General features: G+C 50.9%; 1 protein-coding gene across 7 annotated transcripts in view; it reads right to left on the reverse strand.

Annotated features, from left to right (window-relative positions):
* Positions 1-2,195: 2,195 nt before the first annotated feature.
* The window catches only part of SLC13A5 (solute carrier family 13 member 5), a 29,371-nt gene continuing 4,475 nt past the window's right edge, over positions 2,196-27,091 (reverse strand). For 2 of the 7 annotated variants that reach the window (XM_019743826.3, XM_019743828.3), the window contains exons 2-12: positions 26,795-26,923; positions 26,379-26,515; positions 23,652-23,839; positions 22,444-22,612; positions 20,796-20,918; positions 15,890-16,105; positions 15,391-15,491; positions 14,382-14,500; positions 12,243-12,404; positions 8,671-8,808; positions 2,196-7,522 (exon numbers count right to left, since the gene is read on the reverse strand). In XM_019743826.3, the coding sequence (XP_019599385.1) occupies positions 7,391-7,522; positions 8,671-8,808; positions 12,243-12,404; positions 14,382-14,500; positions 15,391-15,491; positions 15,890-16,105; positions 20,796-20,918; positions 22,444-22,612; positions 23,652-23,839; positions 26,379-26,515; positions 26,795-26,923 (1,614 nt within the window). In that variant the 3' untranslated portion in view covers positions 2,196-7,390. Of the gene's footprint in view, positions 7,523-8,670; positions 8,809-12,242; positions 12,405-14,381; positions 14,501-15,390; positions 15,492-15,889; positions 16,106-20,795; positions 20,919-22,443; positions 22,691-23,651; positions 23,840-26,378; positions 26,516-26,794; positions 26,924-27,091 lie in introns of all 7 variants that reach the window. The other 5 variants (XM_074320657.2, XM_074320659.2, XM_074320660.2 and 2 more) reach the window with 4 other exon arrangements.

The raw sequence follows: 27,091 nt of genomic DNA on the forward strand, positions 1-27,091 counted from the left end.
GCAGGGAATGGGAGCTGAGTCCTTGCATGACAGGGCCACACCCAGGGAGGAGGGTCCAGACCTGAGCTGTGCCTCGGGTCTCCCCACCACTCCCACAGTTCAAGCCTTGGCAGGAGTCCATTGCAGGGTGAGGAGCAGGGGCCCATCGGGAAGGGTCAGAGGAAATGGAGGCATGGCAGGACACTCATTCTCCATCTTCTCAGACCCTGCCAAGGAAACGTCTCTCTTCCGACAACCTACTCCACTAAACAGACTGGACCCCGGCACAGGCCCTTACCATCAGGCTAGGGAACTGGCCGTGAAACATACAGTCACCCCAGCTTGTCACCTGTCCCACAAGAGAGCTCATAGATGAGCATTTGGTTCTCTGCAGAGGCCTCACAGCGAGACTGTCCTCAGCAGTGTCTCTTCAATGTTTCATGGCTAGAGCCCCTCAGGGAGAAGGGTGGGGATGGTCGCCTAGGAAGCACCATCAACCAAGGCCACAGCCCCCCTAGGAGACTGAGGAAGAGCTCTGGGATGGGTGATGGAAAGCAGAGGGCCTCCAGACATCACCGCAGCCCCAGAGTCACCCTGCCAGGGAAGTCCCTGGGGCCTGGCATCCTGCTGGCAGCGCATTCCCCAGCCCTGTGAGTCAGGCAGTTTCATTCCCCAAGTCTACTTATAGAAAAAGTAAAAATCAGGCTGGGCAAATGGTTCCTACCAAAAAAAAAAAAATTAGAATTCCTTATTTGTAAGAAATTTTAAAACTTTACAGGAAGACATAAAAGAAAGCTTTACTATAAGGAGAAACACCGTTTTATTGTATAGATAAACATTGTAAAGATGTCATCTGTCACCTAACCCAATCTACAAATCCATTCTGACTCATTCATTCAATATTTATTGAGCACCTACTATGTACCAGGTGTGTTCTAAGCACAGGGGATATAGAGTGAACGACACAGATAAAAATCTCTGCCTTCGTTGGACTTACACTCTTAAAGATGGAGGAGAGACAAAGAACTAAAGGAGTAAATTCTATAGTATATTAAAATGAAAGGTATAATAGAGAAAAATCAGGGACAGTATAGAGAGTGGGGAGGGGGTGGGGGGTTTATAATTTAAAACAGGCTGAGAAGTAACATTCGAGCAGGGATTTAAAGGAGATGAGGGAGCAGGAGTGTCCTTTGCCTGCTCTAGGAACATTAAGGAGAGCAGTGTCACAAGATGAGAGTGAGTCCATGGTTTCTCAGACATGTGGCAATGCCTAGAGACATCTTTCATTGTCACAACTGGGGGTGGGGGGACGCCATTGGCATCTGGTGACTAGAAGTCAAGATGCTGCTGAATATCCCACAGTGCAACAAACAGCTCCCTACAACAAAGAATTATTTGGTCCAGTTGCCAATAATGCTGAGGTCAAGAAATCTGGGAGAGAAGAAAACAGTAGCAAACAGTAGTAGGAGAGCTGGCCAGAGAGGTAAATGCCACCCAGGTTTTTCTTGAATCTAGAGAAGCTGATTCAGAAATTCTTATGGAAAAATATGTGAGAATAGCTCGGAGGAAATATTAAAAAGAGTAAACAGTAACTAGCTTCACCAGATCTTAACATATACTATAAATGACTAATTCCCTTAATATATAAAGAGTCAGTACAAACAAATAAGAAAAGGCCTTTAAAAACATCTCAAAAAATGAGAAAAAGACAGGGAGTTTACAAAAAGAGATACACAAGTGGATTATAAATATGTGGGGAAATGTTCGATGTTCTTTGCAATTTAATGAAAATGAAAATCATGAGATAGCATTTTTCAACTATCAGATCAGCAAAGATTAAGAAATTTGATTACGCAGAGTTGTTAGGGGTGTGTGAGAGTAAGGTCTCATGCACAGCTCTTGAGACTACATATTGGCATTGCCTCTTTGAAAAGCAATTTGGCAATATCTGTCCCATATTTAAATACACATACCCCTGATCCAGCATGCCATTCCAAGAAAGTATTCTCGTCACATAGGTGCACAAAGATTTAAGTACAGGCGTGTTTATTACAGTATTAGCAAAAGACTGGAAACAACCTAAATGTCCATCAATAGGGCACTTGCTTATTATACTGTATACACTTACAGTGAAATGCCATGCAGCTCTTAAAAAGACTGAGGCTTACTCCTAGGCATACATTCAAGAAAAATGAAAACATATGTCCACAAAAACAGAACTTTATAACAGCTTTATTCATAATGGCCCCAAACTGGAACAACCCAAATGTCTGTCAAAGGAGAGTAAATGAATTGTGGCATATTCATACAATGGAACACTCCTTAGCAACAATAATAAAAGGAATGCATGGATACCCACAACAGGAATGTATTTCAAAAGCATTTTGTTAAAGCCAAATAAATCAGACACAGAAGAGTAAATACTGTAGGATTCCATTTATATAAAGTTTAACAGACCAAACTCATCCATGGTGACAGAAATCAGAACAGTGGCTGCCTAGAGAAGGTACAGGTTACTTGAACGGGCAGGAGAACTTCCAGGGGGAAAGAGATGGAAGTGGGGTATTGCTGACACAGTGTAGACAGTTCGAAGTTATTGAATTGTACACTTAAAATCTATGCTATTCATTGAATTTAGTATTACCTCAATTTAAAAACAAAATTAACTATTGAATGAGAAAAACAAAAATAAAACAAAAAACCCACCCTAATCAAATTTAATTTGTCCTGTCTTGAAATGGAATGATTTCCGAATAACTTTAGCAGGGGTGTGAAGGCTGGGGTGGGGGTGAAAACAAGGACAGAAAATGTGTATAGTATGCTCCCATATGTAAGAAAGAGGACATGCATCTATCACATAAGATCGTATATATGTAATATCTGGAAAGACACGTAAGGAACTGTTGACAGTACTTGTCTTTCTGGAAGGGGATGGAGGCCTTACGTCTTAAGTGGGAGGGACACGTCTCAATACTTTTTTGTATTGTTGGAATTTCTTTTACTGTGTTCATATTATTTTTTTAATATAAAAAGTAGTTAAAATTTCTTGATTAGATAATAGGGTTCCCTGAGATTGAATTTTAGTATTTCTCTACCCTTGACAGCTGGAAGCAGGGACATAAACGCTGCTCTCAAACTGCCAGCAGTGGGTGGCCTGCATCTCTGAGGACAGAAGTGGGTGTTTGGACAAGCAGATCAGGGAAGTGCCTGGAAGACGTTCCTAGGGCAGGGAAGTAAGAACCTGAGCCTGGGCTCAGGACACCACTGGGAAGAAACAGAATATCTGATTACAAGGATTCCAACCTGAAACGATAAGCTTTCTGTTAAGGAATGTAAAAACTGGTCCCATGGTGTGGACAGTTTATCTTGATGGATTTCTTTTTTATTTTTTATTTTTTTAATGTGAAAGGAAGCTTCCCTGGTGGGTTGGGAGACAAAGCTTTTCAGAGGCTGTGAGGGGGAGAGAGTCCCTGGAAAAAGGAGTTCTGATCTAAGAATAGGACTGCCAGGTATAGTTTTTAACCAAACAATCCAGCATTTGGTCTTTATTTCCACAAACAAGAGCATGCCATCAAGGGCCTTAACCAAGAAGGTACTTATTTTGAGAATGGACTTGTGCTACTGACATGATTCCCCACTTGGAGTCCAGAGCAAAAGCCTCACTCGCCATTATTTCTGTTAGTGTTCAAGAGATGGTGGGGAGGAGCGAGGACTTCACGTGTCCCAGGAGATGCCTTGTTCACGGGTCCTATCAGAGAAGGAGCCCCAGGCCTTTCCCTGAGGAAGTTCTCAGCTCAGGGTCCCAGTTCTGGGGTCAGAGGGTAAGGAACCCTGGGGGCCTGACTTTTGGAACGCATAGAATCCTTATGGAGTCCTAAATCCTTGGCAAAACAGTTGAGAGAGCAGTCCTGGTCAAGATTACGTGTTCAGCTAACCTCAGGCCCAGATGTCTGCTCTAGATACTAAGAGAGGACTCAGGGGTCTTGAGTAGGACCTCTTTACAAAACGCAAGAGGCAAAATACAGATGGGGAAAAGATCTGAGACCCAGATGGGAACGGGTATAGGCTGTGTAATAGACTCAAGATGAGACAGCATGGAGAATGGGGGCGGGGGTGGGAGACGGACGGGGCTGCATCTGACGCAAGTAGATGAAGGAACAGGTGGGATAAGAGGATCCACGACTCTGGGCCAGGCCCTTAGAGATCCTCTAGTCCAGCCCCTTCCTAATGGAAACTGAGGGCAAGAAAGCGGACTGACTTGTTCAGTGTCAGATGTCAGGACTCAGACTTTAGCCTCCCAATCCAGTGGGTCTCCTGGAAGGAGAAGTGGAAGCAGAACTGAGCCCTTGACCAGACAACCATGTAGTCTCTTCCTACCTATAAACCTATTTCTACTGAATTCCATGGACACATAGCCCCTCAAGCAGACTGGCGTAAGGGCAGCCCTCTGAGAGGGTCATCACACTAGACCCGGTTCATCACCTACCCAATAGCTCCCCTCTCTTTTTTCCTGCCAGAACCCATGTTTTGTAGTGGGTGGAAATCTCTTCCTTTCAGAAAACACAGGCCAATTCCCCAAACCCAGGAGATGGGTCCTAATTGGTCTCATGGTATTCCAATAGCATTCCAATTGCCCTTTGTTCATGATTGGCCTAAAGGTAGGTGTATGATCTAGTTCTGGCCAATGAGACATAAAGGGAAGTCTGTAGGGGCTTCTGGGAAAGCTTTTGCTTTCCTAATAAAAGGGAAAGCTGAAGCAGGCACCATCAAGCCCGCACTCCACCCCACACTGCTTTCTTCCTGCCTTCAATGTAGATGCATATGCAGTACGAGGGCCAGGCATGAGAGTAGAGAAAGGCAAGATACCCTCAGGATGGCAGAGTAGATGGTAGAGCCCAAGTTCTTGATGGCCTGAGAGAGAGGTGGACCAAAGCCAGCAGCTGTCTACTTCCAGACTTCTTGTTAAGTAGACATTAACTGTCCTTATGATTTAAACTACTGTTTGCTGGCTTTTCTCTTACTTGCAGCTAAAAGCAACCCTGACTGGCACTGGCCATAAATGTTAGTGCAACTCCAGCTGACTTCAAGAGAAGTTGTATAGTAACAGCCTTTGCTCAGCCTCCTCAACTGTGGCATGTGCTCCCCGGAAGCCCCCACCCAGCTTTCTTGTCAGCCCTCAACCCCATGGAGTCTGGAAGAGTCCTCTGCCCATTACATCCTCCTTCATCAGCCTGGCCAGACCTACTCATCTTTCAATGCCCACCTTGGATGACCTTCACTGACCTTGCCCACTACCACCAGGTGTACATCTAATTGACCACGCCGATCACTTCTTTATTTAGCAACCACACTTACAGTGTCCTGCTCTGGGTCAGTCCTAGCACTGGCACCGGACCCAGCAGGCAGTGCAAATCCTTGGGGCGCCCTCAGATGGCTGTGGCACACACCTCCACAGCTGCAGTGTGAAGAGCTGTGATAGAGGGGGTGCATCAGTGTTATGTTGGTATCGGGAGCCATTTCCGTACTTCTGTCTCCAACCAAACGCTTTGCTTCTTCAGGCACACATCAGCCCTGTCTGCTCCAACATTATCCTGAGCCCATCTCAAAGGAGGCAGCAAAAAGGGGCTCTTGTTTAACAATTTCCCTGAGCAGGAAGGGCCTTGGGCGGACCTTCTCTTGGCCACTCACTTTTCCCTATAGGTGCTATAAGGCCAAGACCCTTAATGAGGAAGGAGCAGTGGACATGCAGGCCAAAAATCTGGATTGCAACCCTAAGTGCCACTCACACGATATGTGATTTGGGACACATGACTTGGCCTCTAGCCTCAGTATTCTCGAAAGACAGAGAAGGATAATAACACCCGCCTATCTCACGGGGCTGCTGAGAAAGTCAAATGAGATAAGTAGTGGATGCACCAGGTACAGAGAGGCTTGGCACATAGGAGGTGGCCAGTGAGTGAGTGCTCATTCATCTGCCTGCCCCTGCCCCCACCCCAGAAAGCCGGAGACAGCACAGTGCAACTTTCCATGGGAAGTAAACGGGGCAGTCAAGGATCCTCCCACCCGGAGAGCCAGGTATACACTCGCTCCTTGAGGGGATTCCCTTCGGTTCCCATACTTTCCCCTGCCCTGAAAAATGTCATCCATGGACCCCATGTATCTGCTGCTGCCTGTCTTCCAGAGCACCACAAAAAGAAAATGGAGTTGGTGGGCAAAGGCGTAGGTGTTGCTGATGTCTCTCTCCTAGGGGTTCTGAGGGTTCCCACAGCCACTCTGGGGTCTTTGCTTCAGCACTTCAGGTAGATTCACTCATGGGCAGGGGCTATTAGCTCAGGGACCACCAAGCACTGCTCCTTCTCAACAACGCTGTCACCACCCAGCATGACTGTGAAAGCCAGTCAGCAAAGGGAAGGCTTTCCCTGGGGGAGCTAGAACTCTGGCAGGACAGAATAACTCTGAAGGGGCCCTGCTCTTGGTGATTAACTGCTGTGTCTCCTCTGGGCCTACAGGTAAGGGAGGGAGGACCGAGATACCCCTGAGGCCCCAAAGGAGCCATCGCTGCCCATACTTGGAGTGTGATCCCAGCTTTGTGGGGAGGCAGGCAAAGCATCTTCCAGAAGAGCCAACTCACCTGCCTGGGAGAAAAGAGGGTGCCAGAGGGCCCAAGCCAGGGGATCCCAGCGAATGTTGGCCCAGACAACAAAGGGCCCTAGGAGTTGAAGGAGGTGCACTGGAAAGATGGGAAAGGGATCTAAACTGTCAGTGAAAAGGGAGCAAGGTAAAGAGGGGAGCAGTTTCGCCCATGGTGAGCTGTGGGTGATGTTGTCCGTAAGTCGCCAACTCAAATCCCTCATCCTTTGGTGGTGGCACTTACTCCTCGTGGTTCCAGGAGGCTCTGATTCCCACCCTTACTCCAGCAGTGGGAAGCTGCCCAGCACCAGATGTTCTGTCCCGGGGCTGAGTTGTCCCTTCCAAGTGACAGGAGTGATCCGAGGCAGCCTCAAATCGGCAACAAGAGGCATGGGCTCTGGAAGGTAGTTTTCTCACCTCTCAAGGTGGGATCTGATTCCCATTTAGATGACGCTGGAACTAAGCAAGTGGATACTGGAGCCCAGTGTGGGGCCAGTCTGAGGCTGAGTGGGGCAGGAGACTTCTGCAGCCTGCCTGTCCCAGAGATGATGGCAGGCCCCTGGGAAAGGTGGATGCCAGCAGCCTCTTGGGAAGCTCCCTTCACTTCCAAGCCTGCCCTCCAGCTGCCCAACCCCAGCTGTGACCTGGGCCTGGGTCTCTGTGGGGTGTGGGCATCATTGTGTCACTTTGGGGTATGAACCCCAAAGCTCTGCTATAAGGTGTGCCAGAAGGTTCGGGAATCCTCAGGAGGGCAGGGCTGTGTTGTGGTCTCGTGGCTCTTCTAAGTCTCAATATGTGTCACATTTGCCCAGTCCGGGAAATGATCCAAATCAAATATGACCCGTCCCCAAGTGTTGACTGCCAGAAATACACAGAAGACTCCAATTACGTTCATCATTAGTCCTGTTTTCACCTGGAAAAACAGAGGGCCAGAGTCAGCATGCATCCTTGGTTAGCCGGGCTGTCAGAACCAAGGTGAATGGGACACTGGGAATTAGTGTGCACAGAGAAGGAGAAAACGCTAGTTTGCTGGGCCTCCTGTCCCTGGGCAACTTCATGCCCAGTAAGTATCACCAGTGCTCAAAGCATCCCTGGGAAACAGGCAGATGATGGGATGGGTTCTCTGTTCCCCCTTGAGCATTTGGAAAATTGGCTTCCAGGAGGGGAGGCAATGTGAGGCAAACCTACTCCCACCCGCCATTCGGGGAGTTACTGGGGGAGCCTGGGTCTGACTCTAGGCCCTGGGCTCACCCAGCACCTTTACCGCCCCACCAGCACCTACTGGCTTCCCAAGAACTTCCTCTGGCTCTTTCTGATGCCTCCTCATGCTCGTTAACCATTCCTGTTGGAATTGAGTTTGCAGTCCGGGATCCACCCTCCTTGTGAGAATGTTCCATGCAGTCCCAGAGATACCCAGCAGAGGCTCTGAGATAACTGACACCTGATTGGGCTGAGGTAGGGACCTTCATTTCTGGCCTGCCCTGCTCATGCATTTGCTTCTCCCCCTCCCAGAGCTGCAAATCTGCTCTCCTTCTCCTGTCAGAGGCGACAAAGCAAAGCAGAACTGAAGAGGCATCTTCTGTTCCCAGGCGGTGGTCCCTCTCTTCCCCTCCCTGCTTCTATGTCTGCAGATGCCTCTGTCAATCTCTTTGGCTGTCATTAGCACCCCCACACATCCACCGACCCCATGCACATCTCAGCCTTGCCCCTCCTGATCATATCACAGGTTCTTGCTAGTTTGTGAAGTTCCTCTTGGCCATCTGGGACCCCCACTGTCACCCCTCCCAAAGGCTCAGCGAGAGCTCCCCTGCTGACTACTCAGGCACCTCCAGCTGGGAGATCCTATTACCCACCTCTCAGCTTTGGGAGACAGAGCAGTATGAAATTTGAGATCATTTCAAAAAAGAAGAAAAGCTGCATCTAAGTGCAAATAATGAGGATAGATTCGGATGTTCGGTGGTATTCCCAAATCGTATGACTTCACACGTCATTAATAAACGGGGCATCCCTCATGGCAAAAGCATCAAAGCTGATAGGAGCAAATAAAAGCGGCTGCGTTACCATGTCAGAAACCTTGAGGTGTCCATAGGCAAACACGATGGCGTTAGGTGGGGTGGCCACGGGCAGCATGAAGGCAAAGGACGCACTCAGGGTACAGGGGAGCATGACGTACAGCGGATTGAGGCCAATGGAGCGTGACTGGGGGAAAACACAGCACTGCAGCGTCAGCGTCACAGATACGGAAAACAAAAGCTCCCAGGGACCATTATTCTGAAAAGCATTCCTCTAATGCACTGTGCACGTTCCCACCTCTGTGCCTTTGTCCTTCAGGGTCTTCTACCTTTTGCCATGCCTCTGGGGGATAACGCGGCTGGACCCGGGGCTGAGTTCAGAGCCCTCTCTCCAAGGGGCCTTTCTAAACCCCCTAATTCATTCAACATCTATTTCTTGGGCACCTACTATGTGCCACAGACCATGCTGGCCACTTAGACTGCAATGAATCTCCCGGTGTTCCTGCAGCCCTCGTGTGCACACATCTCTCCGTCCTGTCACAGACCGAGAGCCTAGAGGGGAGGGACCATGTATTCTCACCTACGGATGCTTCTATGTGTGCACGTTTTTATGTACACGTTTGGGATAATTTTAAACATGGAATTTGGGATCCACCTTTTTACTCTACAGCTTAAAATTCAGCCACATGTAACGGCACCTAGCACAGAGTATACAGACACTCATTAAATATGTGTTGAATGAATGATGTAATTCATACTGTCTGTCGATATCTATCAAAATTAATAATCTAGCATGCAGTTCTACATGCACATGAGGGCAGACATATATGCAAAGATGTTCACGGCGACATTATAACAGCAAAACACACAGGAAACAGACTACATGGCCATCAACAGCAGAATGGTTAAATAAAATACGTGTATGCAAACAATGGAATAGTTGGTAGCCGGAAACAAGAATTGAGTAGGATTTATGTGCTATCATGGAAAGAGCTCCAAGATGTATAGTTAGATTTCTAAAAAATTTAAGAGGCAGAACAGGACCACAGACTAATATTATTTGTTTAAAAAGAGTGTGTGTGTGTGTGTGTGTGTGTGTGTGTGAAAAATACATCCAGAAAGACACCTAAAAAATTAATAACAGACGTCTCTAGGGAGGATTCTAGAGGGTTAAGACCTATACTCTTTGGTATTAGACATTTTAAGCCATGTGTATGTATTACATTTTCAACTTTAAAAAATGATACAGGTTCCCATTTTATTAAACGTTCTTCAGAACTGATTTTTTAAAAAATGGCTTGATAGTATAGAAATATTTTATACTAAATAATTCTTTAATGTCCATCTTTATAATACAGTTGGCCATTGGATAACACAGGTTTGACCGGTGCGGGTCCACTTATACCCAGACTTTTTTTTAATAAACATACAGTCGGTCCCTACATATCCCCAGGTTTCCCACCTGCAGATTCAACCAACCATGGATTGAAACCCTTTTTCCAGCCACAGTTGGGAATCCGTGGATGAAGAGAGCCAACTGTCTGCATTGTTCTGTGCCATTTTCTATAAGGGACTTGAGCGTCTGTGGATTTTGGTATCCAAGGCAGGTCCTGGAACCAACCCCCAGGGACTGCGGGACCGTAGTTAAGTTCTGGGGGAGTCAAAGTTATTCGGGGGTTTTCGACAGTGCGAGGGGTCTGTGCCCCGAACCCCCGTGTTGTTCAAGTGTCAACTGTATATGCTTGTAGGCATCTCTGATGATGTCCCAAGACATATTTGCAGCCGTGAAATTGCTGAGTCATAGGATATGAGCAGGTTTTAGGTAACGGTTCCTGTGGGTAAATAGGTCTTTTAAAAGGCTTGTAGGGTATCTGATGGGCACTTGTCTTGTTATAAAGACCACTTCAGGGACAGTGTAGATGCCTGACCACTGCAGTGTACACCTGAAGCTGAAGCTGAATAACAATGAATGTCAACTATACTTTAATATACATATAGTCACAGGATGTGGAGTACAGCATAGGGAATAGAGTCAATTGAATTGTAATAGAGATACGATGTCAGAGGGGTAGTAGATTGGGGGAGCGGAGTTTGTACCCAGTTACACTCCCTCTGGGTGCAAAGTGCTAGGCAGGAGCCTATCTATTTCCTGGTTCCCCATTTGTCCTGGCCTTAGGTGTACATGGTGTATGCACGCCATGTGGCTCTGGGATGCAGCTGGGAAGGTCACTACCTTTCCTTTTCTCACAGGTGGGTGCTGAGGCCGGAATGTGAGTGGGCTTGGAGGTAACTGAGGAATCTTATTTGGGGCTTCTGGTTCTAGAAAAGCTTGTTTTCAAAGGGCCTGGCCACCCTCTTGAGTTAAGACCTCCATTTCTCTGGTTGGAGCCCTCAGGGCTCACTGCTGGGACTAAAGGTGACAAAGCCAGACCTTTGCTGGGGGTGGGGAAAGGACTCACCACACGCCCAGCATCAAAAGATGTTCCATGCTGCATCTGATTGGGCAGCCTGCTTAGGGGAGGGGGAGATGGGCACCTTACTATTTCTAACACTTTTCATCTTCTCTTGGACTAGAAGGAGAAACCAGTGGGTTTGCTTTGTAAACACGTGGATACCCGGGCAGCCAAATGGAAATTTACAAACGACAACACTGTGTTCAGGCCTTAGTAAGTCTGTTTCCTAACTCCAGAGAGACAACCACAACCTCTCCCAGGCTCATTTTGCAGTATACAGAGGATTTTCATCACCCTCATCTTACTCGACCCTCAGCACAAGTGTAGGAGCAAAGAACTTAGGTGACACGTTCGAGGATCCCACAACTTGACCTCAGGTCTTCTGACTCCAAACCCAGGGCTCTTCCTGTACCACCCTGAGGTCAGTGTTCCCATGTGATGAATGGCAGAAGGAAATGCAAGAAAAGATCACAGCTGATTTTCCAATAAGCTCTGCTTTCTTCTCAGTCCCAACTCAAAAGCACGCTTGCCCATAGAACCAAACTCTCTAGCCTGGCACTCAGCATCCCCCCTCCTCCACAACCCACCAGCCTTCTGGACTCAGCTCACACTCATTCCTGATCCCTGGGCTCACCGCCCAAGGCTTCTGGGAGTTTCCAGTCATGCCCCCCATTTCCTTTCCTTGGGCTCTCCATCTTCCCAGGCATCCTCTCCCCATGACCATTCCCAAGCCCCACCTTCCCCAAGACCTCTTCCTGGTGGGTCCCAGCCAGTGGTGTCCCCATCTCTGCACACCAGTGCTACATATTCAGAGACCCTCTATCATTCTCCCATGGCATTGGTCCACCCTCCTTGATGCAAATCCTGTCTCCCCACCTGGAGAAATGGTCAGTTACATTTATAAATAAATTTTGAGCACCTGATTCATGCCTAGTGCTTTGGCTAGCACAGAGGATACAAAGAAGAACAAGCAAAGCACTGAGAGCAGGCCCAGGGTCATCAAGAGCCCACACATCCTATCAAAGCCAGGGCGAGACTGAGGTCCCCAAAGCCTGGTCAGGCTCTGGTCCCTGATTTCACTGCCACTCTAGTGACCTACAACACAGGTGCAGGTTAACAGCTTCCTCTGAAATGGGCACTAAGAGCTGCCCCCGGCAGTGTTACTTACCATGGACGCAAAGATGGGCAGGAACAGGGTGGTGGTGGCCACGTTGCTTGTGCACTCAGTGAACACAGCAACAAGCAAGGACAAGATCAAGGTGATAGCTGCTGGGGGCACAGCGTGCAAGGGCTCCATCTGCTTCCCCATCCATTCGGACAGCCCCGAGACCTGGGAAGCACCAGGAGGGCAATCACAGGGCAACTAGGTTACAGTTCCTCCAGGGCCAGAAGAGACCCTCCTCTTTCTCCAGGGCGCTCAGCCCATCCCCCACTTCCGATTCTCTGCACACTTGCCATAGGTGATCTCATCTATGCCTGCAATTTCAATCTCCATCCTCACTCTACTGTCTCCTAAATCTGTATTTCAAGCCCAGCTGGTCTACTATCCAGATTTAAACATCCATATTCCTTCTAGAAATTTCCATCCAGGTGTCCTGTGAGCACGTCAGATTCAGCGTACCCCAACCTGCATTCCTCCTCTCTAGCCCAGAAGCTACTGCTCTCCCTGTGCTCCCCAGCTTAGTGAATCGACTCGTCATCTACCTGCTATCCAACCTAGAAAACTGGAGTCACCCTGGGGGCCTCTGCCCCCCTCATTCCTTCCATCCAATCAGTCACCCCAAACATCTCATGTCCATTGTCTCCTCTCCGTCTCCCACAGTTCTAGAAGCTCAGGAGAGTGATTTGAGCCAGAAATTGGGAATCTGGATTTGGTGCTTTGCGCTGAGAAGAGATTGTCCATCCAGGAAGAGAGTGAAAAGTAAACAGAGAAGAGGCCAAGAACAGAGGCTTGGGGAACACACATATTTAAGGGAGAATGGAGGAAAAGTCAGCACAGGAGGCTGAACAGGAACAGTCAGAGTTAAAAGGAAACCAGGAGAGAATGGTGTCTTGGGAGCCAAAGGAGGAGGGAGTTTCAAGGAGAGAATGGTTCCTGGAGTCCAGTGTTCTGAGATGGAGTGAGATGAAGGGTGTAGAGCATCTACGGAGTCTCCCTCAACTACTGCGCTGCCCATGCCTCCACTCCAGACATCAGAGTGATATTCCCCAAGTGCAGGTCTGACCAAGTCACGCTCGGGCCTCAACTCTTCCGTGGCTGCCCACTGCCTTCAGAATAAGGTCCATACTCCCTCTCTTGAATTCCAGACCCTGTGTGAAGTTGCTTCTCTTAGCCTCACCTGCCTCATTTGTCCTTCAGCTCTACACCACACACTTACTCCTTTACTCATGTGTCACTTCTTCCTGAAATGCTCTTCTATATATGTCCCCCTCTCCTGACTGTGAAGTCCTCGAGAACAGGGACTATATTTCAGTCTCCTCTGTCATTCCCGTGCGTGGCCTAACGTGGACATAACAGAAATCTTTGATGAATGAATGAGTGACTGGATGGAAAAGTGACGAGCTGGATGGATTTGTTCACCCACAAAATATTTACACACCCACCAAGCACCAGGTTCTGTCTTAGATGCTGAGGAAACAGCAGTGACAAGATAGACCTATCAATTACACTCTATTCCTGGATGGATGGACAGATGGACAGATGGATGGACACACAGATGGACAAATGGATGGGTGGAGGATAGCAGCATCCAGCTGGCTCATCCCTCCCTGTGGCTCATTCCCTATCAGGGAAAGCGGGGAGGTAAGAAAGTTACATTTTGGGGTGTTTTCCCACAAAAGCCTGTTCCTCCCCTTCTATACTGCTATATACTTTGCTAGAGAAAAAATTTTAAATGGCAACCATATCAACAAAGAATTCAGCAAGTAGGAGAACCAAACAAAGGTAATGGTGAAAATATTCACAAGGCCTTGAAAGAAAGATTTCCCTAGACTAAATCAGAGCAAAGATCCTTATTACCAAATCCCAAAGGAGACCTCACAGTGTCCTCTGCCTATCTTGGCTAACCAAGGTCACTTAAATTCACTCATTTCTGCAGTCACTCAGAGTACTTTCTCTATTCCAGGCACTACTTGTGGTGCAGAGTTTCTATTCATATAATACATGACAAGACAAAGCCCCTGTCCTCAAGAAATGTACAGTTAGTGGAACCAGCCCAGGGTTGCAGAGCTGGAGGGACATGGTTCTTTGGCCGTCTCTTGGTGAAAGAAGGGGACCCTGTGAGCAGCTCACAGCTAGAGAAGTTACCTCACATCCTTTGGCCAGAGCAAATCCGCCCCCCAGTAGCAGCACAATGCCCCAGGGAACTTTCTCCTGAGTCACCTTCCAATTCAGCAGTGCAGGGGGATAAAATGGAATTTTCCTTTCTGAAAAGAAACAATAAAACACACATATACACAGAGCAGCATTTGAAAGCAAAGGCGATCTAACAAAGGGGAATTAAAGCCTGTAAGGACAATGAGTCCATCTCATATCTGTAAATTAGCTAAAATTTACAATAATTACTGCACCCATTGCTGGTGAAGACGTGGTAAAGCTATTACACACCCCAGGTAGCCTTATAAATTGGTATAATCTTCTTGAAAAGCAATTTGGCAAGACATTTAAGAGCCATTAAGACATACAGACTCTTTTCATCCCAGCAACATCACTCCTAGAAACTTATCCCAAAGAAGAAACACCCTCCAAGAAAAAGCTATACACATGAATACATTAATTTATAATCATGAAAAATTCAAAAGCAGCCAGAGTGTTCCATAACAGGGAAAATGGTTCTAGTCCCGCGATGCAATACAATGCTGTTATTAGAAACAATAAATTTGAAGACTGCGGCAATAGTACGAAATATTTTTGTAACCCCAAGCAAAAACACGAAAACAAAAACAGCAAAGTAACAGGATTCAAATTGTGTGTTTTGATTACAGCCATATATTATATGTGCATATTGATAAAGTGTAGGAGGGAGAGAGAAACTCAGAAATACTGACGACATTCTGGGAAATGGGAAATATTTTTCTGTTCCAGTTATAATATTAATAAGGTTTCAAGGGTTTTAAAAAGTGAAAGAGAAGAGATTTTGCACTCAGCAATACCCAGGGAAGGTTTGAATAACCCCCTCCGTCCAGACTTTGTAATCTCGCCAACCCTCTTCAGTAGGGTGGGACTTTCTCCCTCCTGAGCCCAGGGACTCCCACAGAGAGCCTTTGCCGCCAGGGTCCCAACCCTGATAAATGGGAGGCCAGGACAGGAGCCTTACCTTCCTCAGTCTGGCTGCAAAAGTTGAACTTGGGCTTCTGCGAAGGCACAATGAATAGCAGCATGGCCACGAAGATGGCCACAGTGGCATCGGAGGCATATCTAGGTGGGGGAGAGCACACAGGATGAGCCAGCTCAGCTGCAGTGGCCGTCATGCAACAAACCTGTACCGTGTCTAAATGCTCCTGTGTGAAGAAAAAGGCTTAGCTGGGTATGAAAACTGGAACCCCAAAGACACAGGTCAGGCAGTAGATTGAATTCTGGCTGGAAACCAAGGCACCTCCATTCTTGGCCTGGCTTTGCCCCCAACGCTGGAGGACCCTGAACAGCTCACTTGCCTCTCACAGCCTGTGCTGAGGCAGGAGGGGCCACAGGAATACACCTGGGGCTTCATCACGAACATGAGAAAAAAAATGAGTCGTGGAACCAACAGAGCAGTCCAGAACTCAACTACGGAACCCAGCATTGCCGTGGAGGGTGCTGCAGAAGGAATGACTTACTGTGTCTCGCCCTCAGCCCAGGCGATCGACAGCCAGCCAGGCATGAAGCCGGGGTCCCGGGAGAACCACAGGCTGACCAGCAGGAAGAAGCAGAGCAGGACGTTGACCTCGGCGAAGGAGAAGGGGCCCAGCTTCCTGTACTCCTCCTGCAGCACCTCGTAAGCAGCCTTCTCATTATTCCTCCTCTCCAACCCGCAGCCCCAGGACTTTTTAAAACTAGAGGACGCAAAGATAAGAGAACGGCAGGGCGAGCTGGTTAGGTCGGGGCTTGTTGGATGGAAGCCAGATTGGGAGGCAGAACTTGGCATAAAGGCCTATGGTGCTGCCTGCCACCTACGGGGGCCTTGAGCAAGTCCCTTCCCTGCTCCTCATTTCTGTCTTCTGCCTCCCCTACCTCACAGGACGCAGGGGGGGGAGTCTTTGTTATGTGTGCCCAGCACATGCCTCAGGGACAGTGGAGACAAGAAAGGAGATGGCAGATGGGAAGGTTGGAGGCTGAGCAGGACAGGGAGGATGGGGACGGGGATGGGGAGGTGGGCGGGAGCATCAGAGGCAGAAATAAGCAGAACTGAGGCCACCGCTGATGACCCAGCAGGTGCCCAGTCGCCTGGAGGACAGCTGTTCCTGTCATCTAGGGGAAGGCCATGTGCTCTGGAGCTGGCTCGAGGTGGGTCCAGGGCTCTGTCACATGCTTCCTGAGTCTTTCTCCTCTGACTGCCACCTGGAGCTGCCTTTGATGGTCCTGGGATGCCAGCCCCATCATTGGGGTGGCACAAGAGGACACAAGGAAGAAGGAGACAGGGCCGGGAGGGAGCAGGGTGGTGCTTGCATTCCAAGGAGCTGGAGAGGTAAGATTTGGGATCCAGGAGACTTTGGAGCTAGCAGCAGGCATGGCTATGGAAAAGGAAGCCAGCCCTGGCCCTGCTTGTGAATGGGCTCCCGAGAGACCAGTGCCCATTGGCCAACACGGCCTGCCCAGGGTGCACTGCAGGACCTCCCCTGGAGGGTGCCGGCAAGAGGGGGCAGGAAGGAGGGCTTCTTGGAGGAGGTGTGGAGGCTAACTCAGCCATGGGGAGGGACTAACTGGGGCCACTGGGGCCCAGGATTCAGACCTGGAGGACTTCTCTGAGGATTCCATCCATAGTCCAGTCCCTGTCAGCCTGAAGGTGGTGGGCCAGGCCAAGAGGATGGTTCCTAGAGATGTGGGTGTCCTTCCTGGGGCCTAAGACAGACTTCATAGGAGGCAGGGCATGTTGGCATGGGTGCCACACACCAAAGCCTGAAGCCAGGGCTGGATGTGAACTGCCCGTGAGAGGGTGAGGGCCACGCTTGTGATGGGGCGGGGCCTAAACATGGGACACAGGATGTCAGGACATAGTCTCCCAGGGTGCTCAGTGCTTGGGAAAGGAAGCAGCAGTTATGGGGCTTCAGTTCTGCACAGCCTGCCAGGTCTCGTGCTGGACAAGGGGCAAGGCCGTGCATCCCACAGGTCACCTTCTGGGTACACCCTCCATGATCTCCTGGCATGAGGTGACTCTGCCAGTGTGGGCAGTGGCCTCGCCCCCTTGGTATGGGAGTCTGTGTTCTACCAAGCACACCTCTGCTGCCTGCCACCTGTCATTCTCTAGACTCTGAGGCTGGGACCGAGACTTCAGGTTCCCAGGATAAGGGCTGTCTGGTCCTCCCAGCTGCAGAGCCCACGTCTGATGTTCGTGACACGTCCTGACCCCACAATGGCTGTGGACTCTGGGGCAGCATTGTATATGCAGTTATCCGGTGCTGGCCCCCCACAGCTAGCCAAGCCTTCAGGACCCTCTTACGCTAAGCAGTTTCACCCTCGTCTCTGGGTTAATCCCATCTGGTGACTGCTGGGCTGGCACGAGATGCAGGCAAATGGATCCCGTTTGCCTGTGGGAGCCTGGTCCTGGGGTGGATGCCAAGTGTCCTCCTACAGCAGAATGGCTTTCAGGATAATGCAGATGAACATGGGGAATGTGCTGCAGAGCCAAGGAGAGGTGAAGGACCCGAGCCCCCGCGTGCCTCTGCTGTGGAAGGGGCCCAGAAGAACCCCCACCCTAATCCAGGGGTCAGCCTGGCTGGGAAAGTTGGGGATAAGCCAGCAGTGATGCTCCGTTAGTCCTGGGGCATCCTGGAGGGTCTGTGGCTCCCTTGGCTGGAAGTGGCCAAGATAGTCACCCATAAACTCAGGAAGATACGCGCACAGTTTTTCTGGATTAGGCCAAAGGCAATGGCCCTAATATGGCTCTTCACGACCATTTAGATAAGGGATGTGAGTGAGGGCACAGCAGAGATGCTTCCCTCTGCTTCAGGTGAGGTGGTCCAGGAGGGACGGAGGCACGTCCTGGTACATGGCAGGACATGCCCTGGGCCGGATGACATCTCCTGCTGTTCTGTCATTCAAGCTGATTGTAAAAAACTGTCCAAACAAGGCTACCTGTGAGCCACGCCCCCCCACCCTCACCACCACCACCGCCGCCGCCCTACACATCTAGTTGGTGAGGGCTCCTGAGCTGCAGCAGCGTGCCAGGAAGGGGTGGGATGGGTGGCAAGCCTGAACCAACCACAGGCAGACTCCAGAAGTCTCCAGGCTGATGGAGGCTATGCCAGGTGAGTGAACCACGGCTCAGGTCCTTGGCTGTGAGTTCCCAGGGGCATGGTGTCCACTTCTAAAGGCGGGTGGTGTCCTTGTGGTTGTGGGGCCAGGCCAGCTCCCCTCTGCTTGCTCTGCCAGGGAACTCAGTGGGCCTCAGGGCTTTAGGCCCCTGCCAACCCCAGCCTGGGGGGAGGCTACAGCAGGTACCTCTGACACCTGGCTGTACCTAGGCCCCGGGGAGTCAAGGGCAGCAACCCTCAGCTTTCCCAAGAGGGGACTGTTATGGACTGACCTGTGTCCCTGCAAATTCCAATGTCGAAGCCCTAACCCCCAGTGTGACACTATTAGGAGGTTGGCCTAAATTAGGTTTAGATGAGGTCATGAGCGTGGGGCCTCATGATTGAGATTGTGCCTTTATACGAAAAGGAAGGCACTAGAGTGCTCACTCTCTCTTTCTCTCTCTCCCCCATGTGAGGACACAGTAAGAAGGTGGCCTTCTGCAAGCCGGGAGAAAAGCTCTCACCAGGAACCAAATCTGCTGGCACCTTGACCTTGAACTTCCGCCTTCCAGAACTGTGAGAAATAAATGCCTGTGGTCTAAGCCACCCAATCTGTGGCATTCTGCTATGGCAGCCAGGGCTGACTAAGACAGGGATCTAGGGTAGCACGCACAGTCTCTAGAGCCAAATTGCCCGGATTCAAATGTCAGTTCCATGACGTCCAAGTTTTACAACCCTGCATAGACCATTTCCCCTCTGGTTGCCTCAGTGGCCTTATCTGTAAATTGGGAATAATAAGAGTACCTACCTCACAGATTGATATGAAGATTAATCAACATACGCAGATACTTCAAATCTTATCTGACACTTAATAAGCACTCGGTAGACGTGGGTCGTTATTATTACTATTGTCCCACAAGGAGACACTGACACCCACAAGCCGCCTGCAAGGTTTGAGGCAGGTTTCCTGAGGCCCGCTGGATGGACGTGAGGACCTGCTGAAGCGGGTGCAAGAAGCAGGGCAAAGAGCTTCAATCAAAACCAAGCTGTGCCCCAGGCACCCATGGGAGCAGCTTCCCTCTCACGGGCGGCCTGCACAGGGTTGTGGTGTGTGAGGGACAGTTACGACTATTCTTATGTCGTTGCTATGACTACTTTGATTATGGATAAAGATATTTTTACTAGCAGTTTTCAAAACAGTCCCTCCTCTAAGAGAAAACTTACAAAAGTGCCCGATTTTCTCCATTAACTCACAGGTTTGGGTGGGCACTTTTGCCTCCCCCCTCTGAGAGTTCATTGCGCTGGCCACTGCGGCCCCCGTCTGTCATTTGGCTCCAGCTGCCCATGAATTAGGGCCCAGAGCACATGGCTCACAGCTAAGTCCTTTCCATCCCAGGGTGACAGGGTCACCTTTGTGCCATAGATGAATTTGCGCCTTTTAAAATCACAACAGCTTTTTTAGGTATGTGCCAGGCACACCTCATGGTTTCTGTCCAAAGTCTGGCTGCTATCAAGGTTGCCTCGTGGTGAACTTGCCAGTGTGCTGGGAAGAGGAAGGTGAACTTTCCAGAACCCGCACACCACTGGGAACATTGTGGGCATTTAGTAAAGGTGTGGGTTTGGATTGTTTGGACCTTGTTAGTAGTCTGCTGTGACCTGACCTAATGGACACATACAGCCAAGTGGAAGTTTGTCCAGCAGTATCGATTTGCACATGGGGACAAGATTCCCTTGAATTGCTTTGACTCACGTTGATGGCACACCTGCTCTTTCTCTCTGGGTCAGGAGCCAGGCGGGGTGCCAGGGACAGACAGGACTTACCACAGGCCCCAGAGTTGCCCGGGACGGGGGCAGAAGCAGCCCTGGAACGTGACTACAGGTACTGAGGGACAGGGCTATGAGGTGCCCAGGCCAGCCCAGAGGAGAAGCAAGGAATTCTTCCATGATAGAATTCCAGGATGGGGGTGAGGGAAAGTCGGGAAAGGTGTTGGGAAAGAGGGAAAGTTGAGCTGGCCTGGGAGGCTGAGGTGCTTGGAAGGCGGGAAGGTAGGGAATGGCATTCCAGGAAGAGGGAGAAGCATGTGAAAGGTTCAGTGAGCAGCCTGAGGTGGCCTCCCCCCCTTAGGAGTTGCTCGCTTTCGCTCAAGGGTGTCAAAGTAAACACAGGTGGTGGAGCTTGAGAAATAGTCAGGACCAGACAGGAAGAACTTTGTGGAGTGGCCTACTGAGTCTGAGGATTCTTCTGCAGGCGCATGGCAGATTAGACGCTATTCTGGAAGCAGCTCAAACTTACTTGAATCCCATATAAATACACTGGAGCCACAACCAGGCGAGCAGCAGCATTATCACCATGTTGGGGAAGGCAAATCCAAACCAAGAGGCGAAGTTCACGGTATCTTTGCTGTCAGGAAACAATCTGAAGGGAGAAATACCGGTCCACATCTCTACCAGACACTGAGCTGTGGACCCCACGAGACAGTCTGGAGCAGGGACCTCCTCTTCCTGAGGCCCAGCCACCCAAGTCCACCACCGGGTAATATCCCCAATCAAGTGGGGGGCCTCAGCACACGGCTACACACAAGACAAGCCTAAGGAGTGACCAACTGACCCTCCTAGGGGTCCAGACTCTGCTGGAAATCTCATGCAAGTCATGGCCCTTCCCTCCAGAAAAATACACCGTTATACACACATAACTTGGCCAACCACTTCAGAGGGTCCACCAAGCCTCAGAACCCTCGTTCTGTGAGCTTCTGCAAAGGAAGGGTCCCCGTAGGAAAGCAAATCTCAAAGCTTGCCTGGGTGGGACCAGAACATGTTTCTGGGGCTGGAGGAAGATCATTTCCACTCCAGGTTCTGCCTCCCTCCCCTAGGGGCTGCTCCCTTTAGCCCAAGGGTGTCACAGTAAAAGCTGAGCTTTCTGTGCTCAGCCCTGACAGCTCTTTTTTTTCTCAAAGGAACTCCAGGGAGAACTGTAAGGTTCTCATTACAGAAAACACTCACGGGGTCAGAATAGTCTGCTTGTTGGATCTCAGGTGTGCCCAGCCAGGCTCCAGGCCTGTCCTTCCCACCTCCTAGCTGCCCTCCCCATCTGTCCAGGGCTCTAGTATGCCCAGGACGGGCACCATGATATTTAAGTTCCTTCCCTCCGTGCCCACTGCAGTTTGTACTTACCTTCATTAATGCATTTACATGACCCACCTAGAACTCTCCAGGTGTCTGCTAACCTCAGCTGACCACGAATATCCCATGGACAGGGCCCAGGATTCCCTCACTTCTGTGATGCCAGCCCCACCCGACACAAGACCAGGCACGGAACTGGGTCCTTAAGCCCTGTGTCCCTTTGTGGCCAAAGAAAGTTCCAGACCACAGACCACCCCTGTGGTCTACCTGGGGCCTCACAAGGACACTGGTCACATCAAGGGCAATCAGAGGAACTATAGTGCATGAGCTGGTGACAAAGTGAGTGACCTAACCTCTAACGTTTGTACCATGTCTAGATCCCCAATAGCATAGGACCTTCACCATTTACAACCAAGGTCGGTGAGCCAGCTCTGAGGGGAACATCTGTAGGTGTGTGTGTTTTCCCCACATTTTAACCAAGGACCCAACATCTGGGACGACGTTGTCCTTTCCCATGACTTTAGTGGTAGAGTTCAATCATTTGACCTGTCCAAGTCAGAATCCTGAGTCCAGGAAAGAAAGGTGGGACTTACCCCAGGATAGAAAGCAACCAGATCTGAGGGTTGTCATCAGCTCCCACCCCTGATGGGTCCTGAGCAGCTGCAACAGTGCTGGGACCCACAGGCTGATGGGGGCACATCCTCCCACCTCTGCTAGGCCCCCAGCACCAGGGCCCAGCTGAGGAGGAGGGAGAGGTGGGAGGGTCCCTCCAAACCCGGGGCCCAAGTAATTGTCCCCAGAAGGCATGGCCAGTGACTCACTCATGCATCTGGCCCAGGAGCACCACGTTGGGTCCTGTCCCGGTCAGGGTGGCAGTGCCTCCGATGCTGGCAGCGTAGCACACGCACAGGGTCATGGCTTTGCACATGCTCTTCCTGTCACAATTCTCCCGCTGCCCCATAGCAGGGCCTTCAAAACTCACTTGGCTCCCTGTAGTGACACAGCTCCATGAGCCGAGCCATCCTGGAGGCCATCGGCTCAGCTCTAACGCTTCACTCGGCTGCTGACCTGAGGATGGGGACATGCCAGCTATGCCGGCTCCCTCCACAGGTTTTCCTCAGCCTCCAGCACAAAGTTGTAGTCTGGCCCTATCTGTCTGCCCGCAGTCCCTTCCCATAGCTTCCTCAAGGCTCCTCGGTGCCCTGTTCCAATTCAGCAACTTCAGACACAAGCCCTTCTTTCCTGCCTCTTTGCTGTTGCTCCAGCTGGTCACTCCATGTGTGTGGGGGGGGCGCGGGGGGGGGGGGGGGGCGGTCCAAATCCATCTCAAATGTCCTCTCCTCCTGGCAAGACCTCTCCCTTGTCTGAGCTCCCTCAGTGTCTGGTTTGTGGCACCCCGTGGCTTCCCCAAGTCAGAAGAAGTGCACGTGGGGCCTCATTACCCTGCCCCACTGGGCTCCATGGGTCCAAAGTATGGATGTGTCGGCATCATCTCAGCAGGCCCAGGGTCTGGCCATCAAGCCATCGGCATGGGTCAAGCCCCCCTGTGCTGCACCCTGGGGCTGGTGTAGCAAACAAGGCAGAGAATAAAACAGGCACCGTCTGACTTCCCTGAGCTCGGCCCCTAGCGGGGAAGCAACATGGGACAACCACCCCAATACCTGTGGGAGCGGATGAGAGGTTTGAGCTGTTCGGGGGAGGCCTCCCTGAGGATGAGTAGGAGGACGAAAGGGTGAGGGGCACCCAGTAGGTGCTCAAAAGATGCCCAAATGAATAATCAAATGATCATGCACTGATTTCTGTGATTGGCGGGAACTGACGGTGGGAACTTGCTGTAAGTTCTACTAAAGGATCTAATTTTTGTGCAATAATTACATCCCTAAAACTTATGAAAATAGCGTTTTCTAAGTATTTCTCTTATGTCTGTTCAAAAGTGGGTTCCAGGAGCTGGGGAGGTGGCCAAAGCTTTTTGGCAACAGAGGGGAAGGTGAGTCCCATGAACCCTGGCAGCACCTGGCCGGGGGCTCACCTGGTAGCTCACTGGCCTTGCCCTTGTCTGCCAGCTCCAGGGCCCCCAGGCCGGCCTCGGTGGCTGTGCTCGTGGCCTCCATCTGCTGCAGCACGGCCTCCACAATGGGGACCATCATGGCCGTGGTGGCCGTGTTGCTGATCCACATGGAGAGAAAGGCTGTGACACCCATGAAGCCCAGCATCAGCCTGCAGAGGAGGAGCAGAAAGGAGAGCAGGAGAATCCCACCCCACCCACCTCCTTCCCCAGCCTTTAGGGAGTAACAGGCACGATGTCCCCCTGCAGGGATGCCAGAGGTCAAGGCCAAGGTGCTGAGGCCAGTTCAAGACCGGGTGGTCCAGGAGAGGATCGTGCTTGTAGTACCTGCCTCCCTCCCTCCCCACCTCCCTCCTCCCCTCCCCTCTCCCCTGCCTTCCTTCTTTACTCCTTCCTACCTCTCTCCCACAGACATTACTGATGTCTAGTCTGCTGGCTCTCAGGGTCACCAAGAGGCCTTTCTCAGCCCCTTGTCATAGTTCTAAGGAGGCCCATCTAGCAGGGGCATCACAGACATCCAGATGTGAAGAGCTGGCCCTTGTATGACCTAAGGGTGAGCTGCAGCAGCCCTATGTGCAGGTAGCTCCAACATCCCACCCCAGACCCTGTTCTCCCCTAAGTGCAGAAGGGCTGGCAGAGTAGCCTTCAGGGGTAGGGCAAGCCTGGGTGGAGCCTGGGGAAGTGGAATCTCCCTCATGGGAGGAGCTGACACCCCTACCCTCGCTGTCTCTCTCTGCACACACACACTTTGTACCCCTTCCACTCTGCAATGGATCAGATCAAACAAACAATATTCAGAAAACATGTTCCCTTCATGTGTAACACCTGTCTTCCACCTCTGTCCCACATCGGCCATCTGCCTAGAACATTCCTCAAGGTCCTTCAAAAACCTGTCAGATAAGGCCCCTCCTCTGTGGCTTCCCTCCCGGTCAGACCAGGCATGGCTGAACACACCTTCCTCCATCCTCCCTTCAACGCTAAGCACTGGCTGGCCTCAGAGGACCTGTTTCCTTGTCTGTTCTTTCCTCGGATGGTGAGCAGGGGAAGGGTCTGATTCTTCTCCATGGCTTCCATGCACCCCAGCACAAGGCCAGGAACAGAAGGCACCGGGGGAGGGCTGGCTGAATGGAAAGCAACCGTTCTCGGTCTCCATGGCCCTCTGCAGTCAGGCTTCTCCCCACGGCCACTAATTTGCCTGACGGCTGCACTGCACCGAGGTCCAAGCCGGTGTCCATGTGGGTTGGCCTCATGGACCCGTAAGAACAAAGGCTGGGATCCAGGCTGGGAGGAGAACCCGAGTTTGCATGAATAAGGCTTTGACATGATATCCCAAGGCACCGAGGGGGCCTCAACATGAAGGTCACCCTCAGGGCAGGCAGTGCCATGGACAGTTGGAAGCCAAGCTCAGAGAAGAAGCCAGGTGGCAGAAAGGAGCAGAGAAGCATGTGCAAACTTCCTGGATTTGGAAGCAAAAATGCTTCAGTACTCTCAGAACGAGGCCCACCTGCTAATGGAGAAAAGCTGGCCACTCAAAGGATGCTGAGAGCAAGAATTCTGAGGCCCCTGAGGTCTCACATTTCTAGAAAATGCAATGGCTTTTGATTTGACCTACAAACCAATCACTGGATGGGCTTGCTACCATAAAAGGTAACAGAGACCAGTCACAAAGCTTCCTTCTCAGGAGAGCCTGAGGCACTAAGGGAACCAGGTAACATCTCTCAGAGGGCAGCCCAGGGTCTGCGGGCTCAGGATCCCACACACTTCCTGACACATGGACATCTCAGGACGGATTTGCTGTGAACTAACGAACTGCTGCCTCCCTGGGGCTGGGCTGGGTGGGCTGGGAGTGAGGGACACACCATCACTTGGGGAGAGCATTGCCTCAAAACAAAGGCGCATCCTGAGTTCCTGACTAGAGTGGGGGAGGCCTCATTGTACATGCCAGGTCTCACGTGATGGTCCCCAAGTGACTGTCAGCATATCATTTAACCTCTATCTCAAATTCCTCGTGTACAGAACATGGGTGGTAGGAATAATACCCAACTCTCAAGAGTTGTGAGAGTTAAAATGAAGTGATACATAAGCTCTTAGGTCATGCCTGGGGCATGGCAGATGCTCAGAATACCCAGGTGATTCTGATCATGTCAGCGCCACGGGTGGGTTGGATTGGTGGGGGAGATCTAAGAGAGGAGGGAGAAGCTGAGGTCCTAAGAGACATGAGAGAAAATGAGATAAGAAGCTTCTTTACAGAGGGACTCGATGTGCCAGCTTTGGAAGGATGGCCTTTCTGCTCCCCCCTGAGCTGGGTGGTTGAACCACCTCTGGCCTACTTTCCCCACAAATGCCCTGTCAGTCATGGCTTGATCCAACCTCCCCCCACCTTGTTCCCTGTGGAACTCTGCAGCCCTCCTCCAGGAGTCCTCTGAACATCCAGGGACCCTTGCTAACCAGTGTCCCCTGGATTCAGAGGACCCTTACCCACTGCTGTCACCACGGGCTCCCACCACCGCCCATGCATCTGGTATCCCCTGCTAAGATTGTCACATGCCCACCCAGAGGTCCCCCTGCCCGCCAAACCCAGGTAATCCTACAGCCAGCCCTCACCTAAGGGTGATTGGTTTGTGCTACAGCTCCTCCCTAGCCCTGGGGCCCACAGAGAGCCCTGTGGCAAGAAAGGGAAGGTGTAATTACTGTGCAGGCTTGGCCCCCACCCAGAGGAGCGTGCGCAGGGCGATTCTCTTGTGCAGGTTCCAGCGCTCCACAGCCACGGCCACGATGAGGCCGCCCAGGAACAGCATGTTAGTGTCTTTCATGTACTGGACACACACCTGGAGGGGGGCAGGGAGGCCCTGTCAGGGTTGTCTCTTGGCCACATACTGCTTGGGCCTACGGCCACCCAAGTCCCCAGGGACAGGCAAGCAGACCAGATGCTGACTTCATGGGCAGCTTGGCGTGGGGATGGAGGGTCAAGTGGGGTGTCTCCGTGCCAAAAAGAATCCACGGTGGGCTTACCTGGTCCCCTGGGGCCTAGGCAGCTCAGAGAGAGGCTTGGAGAATGAGCAAAGGGGAGGAGAAGGGATCCACCAGGACCCCCTGGGTCTGCTCACCTGCTTGGAGTCCAGAATCTTGAGGAGTGGGAAAAGCAAGGCAGGCATGAGGGAGGTGACAGCCAGAGGGATGACTTCTGTGCACCAGTAAATGGCCATGAGGATGATGACGTAGGCACACCTGACAAACTGAAGAGACAGCCCTGAGGCCTCGGCATGCTGCTGCCCTCAGTCTCATCATGTATTAAATGTGGATAATAATACCCACGTCCCTAGGCTGTTTAACGTTTCATCGGCATTTTTATTATAATCATTATTAACCACCTCTCTGTCCTTTTATTAACCACCTCTCTGTCT

Source organism: Rhinolophus sinicus, chromosome 12 (genome assembly GCF_057876585.1).
Source record: "Rhinolophus sinicus isolate RSI-liver-muscle chromosome 12, RSI-T2T, whole genome shotgun sequence".
In the NCBI taxonomy this organism is placed as follows: Eukaryota; Metazoa; Chordata; class Mammalia; order Chiroptera; family Rhinolophidae; genus Rhinolophus; species Rhinolophus sinicus.